Source organism: Perca flavescens, chromosome 7, assembly GCF_004354835.1.
Source record: "Perca flavescens isolate YP-PL-M2 chromosome 7, PFLA_1.0, whole genome shotgun sequence".
In the NCBI taxonomy this organism is placed as follows: domain Eukaryota; kingdom Metazoa; phylum Chordata; class Actinopteri; order Perciformes; family Percidae; genus Perca; species Perca flavescens.
In genome coordinates, this window is record NC_041337.1 from 23,330,938 (window position 1) to 23,339,050 (window position 8,113).

At 37.4% G+C, this 8,113-nt stretch overlaps 1 protein-coding gene and 1 long non-coding RNA gene across 3 annotated transcripts; one reads left to right on the plus strand and one right to left on the minus strand.

The window, feature by feature from the left end:
- Nucleotides 1-331: 331 nt before the first annotated feature.
- LOC114558293 (chymotrypsin-like elastase family member 2A) lies at nt 332-3,751 on the plus strand. Its single transcript, XM_028582169.1, has 8 exons — nt 332-452; nt 683-771; nt 869-966; nt 1,778-1,900; nt 2,020-2,156; nt 2,633-2,778; nt 3,159-3,311; nt 3,672-3,751. Exons 1-8 carry the CDS (start codon nt 416-418, stop codon nt 3,687-3,689), a joined length of 801 nt encoding a protein of 266 aa, XP_028437970.1. The 5' UTR covers nt 332-415; the 3' UTR covers nt 3,690-3,751.
- LOC114558295 (uncharacterized) lies at nt 689-3,295 on the minus strand. 2 transcript variants are annotated; one of them, XR_003692948.1, is made up of 3 exons: nt 3,133-3,295; nt 2,602-2,785; nt 689-972 (listed from the first exon to the last, which is right to left on the minus strand). It is a non-coding gene; the product is annotated as an uncharacterized LOC114558295 (long non-coding RNA). The 2 variants fall into 2 exon arrangements; XR_003692947.1 differs by having other exon boundaries at nt 2,588-2,785.
- Nucleotides 3,752-8,113: the final 4,362 nt, after the last annotated feature.

Consider the following 8,113-nt stretch of genomic DNA (forward strand, 5'->3'; position numbering starts at 1 on the left):
CTGGGAGAATTTGACTGCAATTTCTGTATTCAAACATTGTACATGCATATGGATCTCATCCATTAGAATGTGAAATCATTCTCAAAAAAACTTTTGAATTACTATAGTTTGGTAAGAAATTTAGGATTTGTAGCAGCCCAAATAATATTGTCAGTTAAAAGTTAAAAGATCTGACCAACTCAAGTCCAAGTGAGACATCTGTGAGGTTCACACAGAGGTTGAGTTGGAGAGATAAGGTCTATTTGGGGATATTTGTGGTTACTTATCTCCAAGGTTGATTACTTTTCCCCACCAACTTTTCCTGGCTGCTCTGAGGCAAATGTTAAGCAACACAACTGAGGTCTTTAAACAGGTGTGTTCAAGCGCTATATAAGAAGGAGCACGTCCCTCTTAACTTCTACTGAAGACAGTCACAATGAAGTTCGTGATCTTGGCTTTGTTTGTCGCTGGTGGTAAGCTCTGATACTATTCTGACCAGACAATTAAATGTTGCTACATACAGCTGTCCACATTGTTTATACATTAGGTGGTGAAGCATTGAGTTTGTCAGACTCACATGTTATCCTTATGCTGAAAAAAGCTTTTTAAACATTTTTGACAGTTAAAGAATAAGATTTTCAAATGACTGCCAATGTTAAGACACGGTCATAAATTTACCATAATCTGTACTGTTGTTTCTTAGCCTACGGGTGCGGCCTGCCCACTTACCCTCCCGTCATCACCAGGGTGGTTGGTGGAGATGATGTCCGTGAGAACAGCTGGCCCTGGCAGGTATGGCCCCTTTAAGACTTGTCCTTTAAATTCTGTGTCTACTGTCCAGTTCCTAAAGTTATAAGAAAAACGTATGCATGCTGTCGCTTGTTTTCAGGTGTCTCTGCAGTACCAGAGTGGCAGCAGCTTCTACCATACTTGTGGTGGCACCCTGATCTCCAACCAGTGGGTCCTCACTGCTGCTCACTGCATCAGGTGTGGCTAAAACGTAAAAAAAAAAAAAAGAAATCAGAAATCAGGAAGGTATGCGAGGCACAGAGGACAAAGAGAACCAGGCCAACAGGGTGATAGAGGCAGTACAGAAGGAAAAATATGTTTCGAATACTTTACTTAGCAGTCTGACATGGAAGATACACAGAGGTGGCAGTACAATGCAGTTTAGTTTGTGCCCACAGCTGACATTTTTTAATTCCCTTTGGTGGAAGTCTTCTCTGGGGTTGCCTAAGCACAAATCTAAAGATATATTCAAAATTGGTCAAACCGTTTGACTATATCTAGTCTTTTGACACATGGGCTACTGTTTTCTCCATATACTTATATATTTTTTGGGGAAAAGCAGTGCCCAAAGACTAAATAGAGTAAGATAAAAGAAATGGCTGAATCTCAGAAACACAAGGAGCACAATCATATATATTGGCATCTCTGAAATCATAACAAGTAAATCCAAGATATGCACACATGTGCAATGTAGAAAATATATATTTCCCATGGAAAAATTTTAATAAACACAATATTAGTTTTTTTCCCTCATTCCCTTTAATGAAAACAAAAGGACAGAAACGATACACTATAGCTTTAATTACATGAATACAAACTATTAATTGGCAATCCCACTTTTATTTACACTGGCAGTATTAATTTTCAGAGTACTGTATGTTAGCAGCAGTAGTCCTATGTGAAACACTGAACACTGAAAGTGTTTAAAGGTAATTGTTCTTTTAAAGTGTCCCCAGATCAACGCAACACTGACCCTTGTTTCTGTGCGTCTTTTTTTGTGGCCAAGCAGCAGTCGCACCTACAGAGTCTACCTGGGAAAACACAATCTGAAGACCAACAACGAGGCTGGTTCCATCGCCATCAGCCCCGCCAAGATTGTCGTCCACGAGAACTGGGACTCTTACAGAATCCGGTGGGCTCAGTCATTTCCCCTCCATCTTGTAGACTACACATTATGCTGCTGTGACTATTTTGTTAAGTGTTCTGTCCATGCTATTATTAACATATTGTTTCTAAATGTGGCCTCTCTAGTAACGACATCGCCCTTATCAAGCTGTCAACTCCTGTCACTTTCTCTGACTCCATCATGGCCGCCTGCCTACCCAACTCTGGCGACATCCTTCCTAACAATGCTCCCTGCTACGTTACCGGTTGGGGCCGTCTCTGGAGTAAGTCCTTTTAAGTAAAAAACAAAAAGAAAGGGTGGCAACATTAATATCCTCTCATATATTTAATGTTATATCAATTTTCCTGTCAAAGCACGGCAACTTATTCCACCTTCTCCTCTCAGTTTAAAGACGCATTGGGAGTTACACAGGACTTGAATTTGAGTGGTTGAGGCCTGCCCCCCCCACTAATGAAAATAGAAATAAAGCTTACACTCTGCAACACAGATATTTTAATGAATTACACCACTTTCATACAATTTCAATTGAAGAAGTCAAAGTTCTCTGTGCTGAGCAGATAGAAAAATGTTATACAAGCTCAGACAAATAGACACTATATTCTCTGTTTATCCTTACAAAACTTTCTGATCTTTAAGAAAATTGTTTTTCACCCACTTTAAGCTAGACCTAGTAAAGTTTTGGAATAGACTTACTCTTGACTGCTGACCTGAATCTGAATGCCCTGTTCTCTCCTAAAGCCGGAGGTCCTCTTGCCGACATCCTGCAGCAGGCCCTCCTCCCTGTGGTCGACCACTCCACCTGCACCCGGTCTGACTGGTGGGGCAGCCTGGTCACCAGCAACATGGTCTGTGCTGGAGGAGACGGACAGCTGGCTAGCTGCAATGTGAGTCCTTTCATTTAAAAAAAATCAAGTCAGATTTAATAAGAGTCACTGTAAAACTAGTCTATATCCTCGACGTTCCACTTCAGGGATTGCTCCGTTGCAGGATTTCCATGGTCTGAATGATACTTTTATTTATATTATACTTAATGGCATTATCTAAACCTATATTTGAAATAGGTAATATTGTTCTATTATACTTATTCTCTCATGTTGCTCCCTTTTTTATAATGTAAAACTTGTAATTTGTTTTAAACTGTTTTTATCATCGTTGGTCGGCCCTGTTATTAATGTCTTGTTAAGCACTTTGTTACTTTGTTTAATAAAGTGGTATATAAATAAAGTTATAATAATTACTATTATTTGTCTTTGTTCCCCCTCAGGGAGACTCTGGTGGTCCCCTGAACTGTCAGAACCCTGATGGCTCCTGGGACGTCCACGGTGTGGTGAGCTTCGGCTCCAGCATGGGCTGCAACTACCCCAAGAAGCCCTCTGTCTTCACCAGGGTCAGCGCCTACATCTCCTGGATCAACAACGTGAGTGAAAAAGCATTGAATAGTAAATAATTCTTCCAAAAGAGCTCATGATACACTAGATAATTCTTTTGGTTATTTTTGGCTCAAGCAGACAGCAGTGAAGTTTCCTCCCTCTGTGGATAGAGACTGTTTACTGGCTTTACGGACAAATCAAAAAGCTGAAAGACTTTTCAACTTCTTATAGACAGACCTTTGTGCTTATTACATGGCTCTTGATATTGGACACAAATCTGAGAAACTGTTTTATTTAAAAGGAGCAAAAACTCAGAGGAGTGGAAATGAGTGATTTAGAAGAACAGGTACCCTAGAGCCCTCTAGTGGAGTATTTTAAATTTGTTCTCTTTACGCTTTTCCCTCCAGGTGATGACCACAAACTAAGATGTTGGCTGTTCCACTTCATATACTGTAAATTCATCAAATAAAGCATGTAGTGGCTAATACAGTGTCTTCTGTGTTTTCTTAAATCAGACATCAAAATAGAATGTATGTGTTGGTTTGACAACTGTCACAAAATAACCTTCTGAACTTAAGTTGTTGTCTATCATTTACGAAAAATATGATTGTCAGGTTTACCGTTTTACATGATTTGAACCCTCTGGAAGACTTCCAGCTATAGTGACATGTTTAGTTATGGATCATTTACTTCATCAAAGGCCTGTTATGCGAAAGCTCTCACTTTGAGCCTGATACCATCTTCAATGCATTTTATTGTGATGACCAGCAATTACACTTGATCAGTATTTAACAGGCCCGCTATTCAAAGCTACTGAGAGGAGTTCCTGAGCCTCCTATTCTCTACCAGCAAATTTAGGGGCGCCCAGATAGCTCAGTTGGTAGAGCAGGCGCCCATATATAGAGGTTTACTCCTCAATGCAGCGGGCCAATGGGTTCGACTCTGACCTACGGCCCTTTGCTGCATGTCATTCTCCCCTCTCTCTCCCTTTTCATGTCTTCATCTGTCCTTTCAAAAAAAAAAAATAAAGGCCAAAAATGCCCAAAAAATAATCTTTAAAAAAAAAAGTGGTTTTAGGCGTGCGAGAGAAAACTCAGATTGGACAGATAGTCTAGCTAACTGTCTCAATTTACCATGCAGAGATCTGAGGAGCAGTTAACCATAGTCCTCATAAATCCACTGGAGTTTAAAATTCCAACACACAGAAAGCAGAAGGAAACGGACATCGGCAAAAACACATGCATCCGTTTGAATTTCCTGCTGCTTCAGAGCAATCCCGGAAGTGGAACGTTGTGGAGATAGACTCAGGGACAGCTGACGCAATGTTGACCTAAACAACGCCAAGTTGAATTTAAAACCAGAATAATGTACCATAATTGCTGACAATCACTGTATATGCATGGTACAACATGCAACTGACTATACTATACAATCTGAGTAATGTACATTTAATCTGAATTTCATTGAAATGTCAATAGGCTAGGCTACTTGATCAATGATATAGCCTCAATATGGTAGCTAGTCTTCCCTTTACTGTGTTTTTTTTTGCTGCTGCTTATTCTTTTTTATATAGGCCTACATGGAATTTAAATTTCACCATGAGGACATAACAAGATTTCAGAAATACTGAAGGCATGAGTCCAATTCACCCAACGTCTCTCTTCCTAAAAAAAGTATGTAGATATTTTATCATTTAACATTTTATATAGCCTATTCACCTATGTGTTAAAGTTATATTTTATGTAAATGTAGGGTGTAAATTGTGTTTAAGCCCTCATTTGCAAAGCCAGAATATAATTATGCTTTGGTTTTGGCCAAAAACATTAAACAAAATTTGAGAATAGAGACTATCACAGTCCTCTTAGGTAGCCTAGCAAATAAAAGCAAACATAAAGTTTTGAATGCCTGCTATGGATTCTGCAGATCAGAGAGTAGGCCAACAGCAGATTAACAAGTAAACGACTTGCAATTTCGACGATGTCCACTATATTGGAACTACTGTAGAGCCTGTCGCTGTTCCAGGAATAGCTCTTATGGCGGAAATATAGCGAGGAAGAAATTGGTCGCCATCTTGGATTATGTACTTTAATTTGTTTCCTTGTCCATTGGTTGAATGTTGAATGGTGTTTTTTGTAACTTTACACATGGCTTCCAGGCGACGTCTCCTAAACTATCGCTGAGAAGTTTACCTTCCCTCCAGTAGGTGCGTTTATTTGATGTTTGCCCGTTAAACGACTTAACTAATCATTGCATTATCTGGATTTTTTTTTTTAAATGATAGAGCTTTTAAGTCTTTCGGTTCGCTCAAAAACAACGTTAGCTACCGGTATATACAGCTAGCTGTAGCCTATTGACATTTCACTTTTTACTTTTATTTTATTATTATAAATTTTTTTACAGATTTGGCCAATGTGTGTCAAACAAGACATTCTTATAGTTGAAATAGTAATGACATAGCTAGACCTACCGTTAAAACAACGGTTATTTTGAAGTTAACGTTAGACCAAATTTAGTCCAGATGAACAAAAAAGCTCTAAAAGTAACTTTACAGTTTGATAACCATGATTGTGTATGCAAGCTAACATTAGATGATTTCCTTCTTTCAGTTTGTCGCAACAAGTCTGATTAAATATGACTTTGGTCCATTTAACTGTGGATTTCATCGCCAGTGTGCTCCTGCTGCAGCATTCAGACAAGAGGAGGTCGCAAAAATTTAACGATATTTTGATCCGTAAGTAAACACAGAAAACATTCTGTCCTGTATTTTCCCATAGGCCTACCTGAATTGCAATGAATACCAGCTACAGGCCATGTGCAGACAGCTTGTGTGCATGATGTCAAATCAGTAATAAGAAGAGGACACAATTAATAGAGTTGCGTTTTAGGTGTTTAGCATGGAATAAAAAAAAAATCTGAGGATGTCAGTGAATTGTCATTTGTGGCATTTTGGGGTATGGAAGCATTTCAACTTGTTTCAAATGAGCACTTGGGATCCATGAATCTCCTTTCTAATAGTCCTGCTAAACTTTTAATTTCATATTTGCTCCTTTTTTAGTGCTAAAGCCCACCTATTGCTAATGAGCAAAAGATTAAAAAAATAATAATAAATTGATTTCAAACTGTACAGTACTACTTAAGACCAAAACATATTTGTAATTATGATCGTTTTCTATACATATGGACCACTCTCCCCTGGGATTGTGAATATTTTTTTAACAGAGAAACCATTATTATAGCCACTTTCCAATACATTTTTTTTATGTTAGAGGTTCTTTAGTCATAACCCCAATTACTGTCCTGTCTTGTACCTGGAAAGATCTCATTTATAACCATGATGTTCCATAGTAATTATTAACGGAAAACCACGGTGCCCCGATTTTGCTCCCAGGGCTCATTTGCATGTTAATTATCATTAGCAACACAGAAAAACAAGTCATGGCAGTTAAATAAGAAAGCCTATCTTTCATTTCTCCTCCACCATTCCTCTTATGTTTTCAGATGACTTCCAACATAGTTTTTGCTTGACATCACAAGCTTTCACCTTGGTTGTTAACGTTTCCAAGCTCTATTTTAATAGAAAAAGATATTGTAATGTATCAAGTGACTTGATGCTTTTGGGCAAGATCAACAGTATTCTAGTTGGTAAATGACCTACAGTTGCACAGTCAGATGATTTTTACTTAAAGTGAATACCATAAACTTTGACTAGGTCATCAGTTTATTTATTTATTTATTTTTTTGCATTTCCAGGTTACACTGAGTGGAATTTTATTAAACACTTTGCTCTGCTGGGCGGATGCCAGTGGAATTTTGCAAGACAGGTAGAACTTTTATTGGCTTGTTGTTGACATTTTACAGAGGATAAATTGTACAAAATCTATTTTACATAGGATATTCCTCAGTAAATATTTGCATGTCTCTTTCCATAAGATGACGAAAATCAATAATGAAACCTCGGCACCTGAAATGAGCCTTTTTACTGAAAAACGGCAGTGCTTCAATGGTATGTTGAACAGTGTGTCTGAAAATTATTTTCTTTTGCCACAGGATGGCGACAGATTACTGTTTAGGAGCCCACAATGGCACATAACACAACGATTAATCATTTGTACTGTATATTGTAAACCCCTGCATATTACTTAAAATTATAATACCATACCATGTTTAGTTTAACCAATGAGCCCCGCCAATTCAACCAACGACAATCATGACATTAATAAAGAAATCCCTGCCAGTAATAAGGATTTCTTAACATTTTAAAAAGTGAGGTAAAACTAAAACACAGACAATAAACCACACACATTGGATGTTAGAGTAGGTCTGTGCATTCATTTTGGGCTATATTATCTAAAAATGCCTCTGATTGTTAGATTTTAGAAGTTTTTAAAATTTGAACCCTTTTAAATGCCAGTTTATATACATAAAGTCACAGTTGTTTTTTTATGAATAAAAATATTCTAATATCTAGGGAGAAATTTATTTTTCGGTTTTTCACATTCTGGGGTGAGTCAATGATTAGCAACAACATTGATTTTTGTGCATTTTTATGTGTCAGATTAAAAAAAACAAAAAAAAACTACCTCTTGATACCTTAGAGGACAAAAATGTCCCCTTCCCCAAAACTGCCATAAAATGATTATATATTAATATTATTTTCCACTTTCACTGACTTAAATCTTTAAACCACATCAGTCCTGTTCATAACTAACAAAAAATCATTTGTTTTTAGATTTTTAACCCTTTAAATGCCACTTTTTGACATGATGCCACTATTGTTTTTTACGCAAAAAAACATTAAAAATTAATTATTTTCAGTATACTAAATGCTAGAGGGAATTTTTTTTTCTGT

Bases quoted from the DNA above. Each gene is read 5' to 3' on its own strand.
- LOC114558293 (XM_028582169.1), top strand. From the start codon at position 416: ATGAAGTTCGTGATCTTGGCTTTGTTTGTCGCTGGTG. The intron at 967-1,777 runs GTGTGGCTAAAA...GTGGCCAAGCAG, and splicing joins ACTGCTGCTCACTGCATCAG to CAGTCGCACCTACAGAGTCT. The intron at 2,779-3,158 runs GTGAGTCCTTTC...GTTCCCCCTCAG, and splicing joins GACAGCTGGCTAGCTGCAAT to GGAGACTCTGGTGGTCCCCT.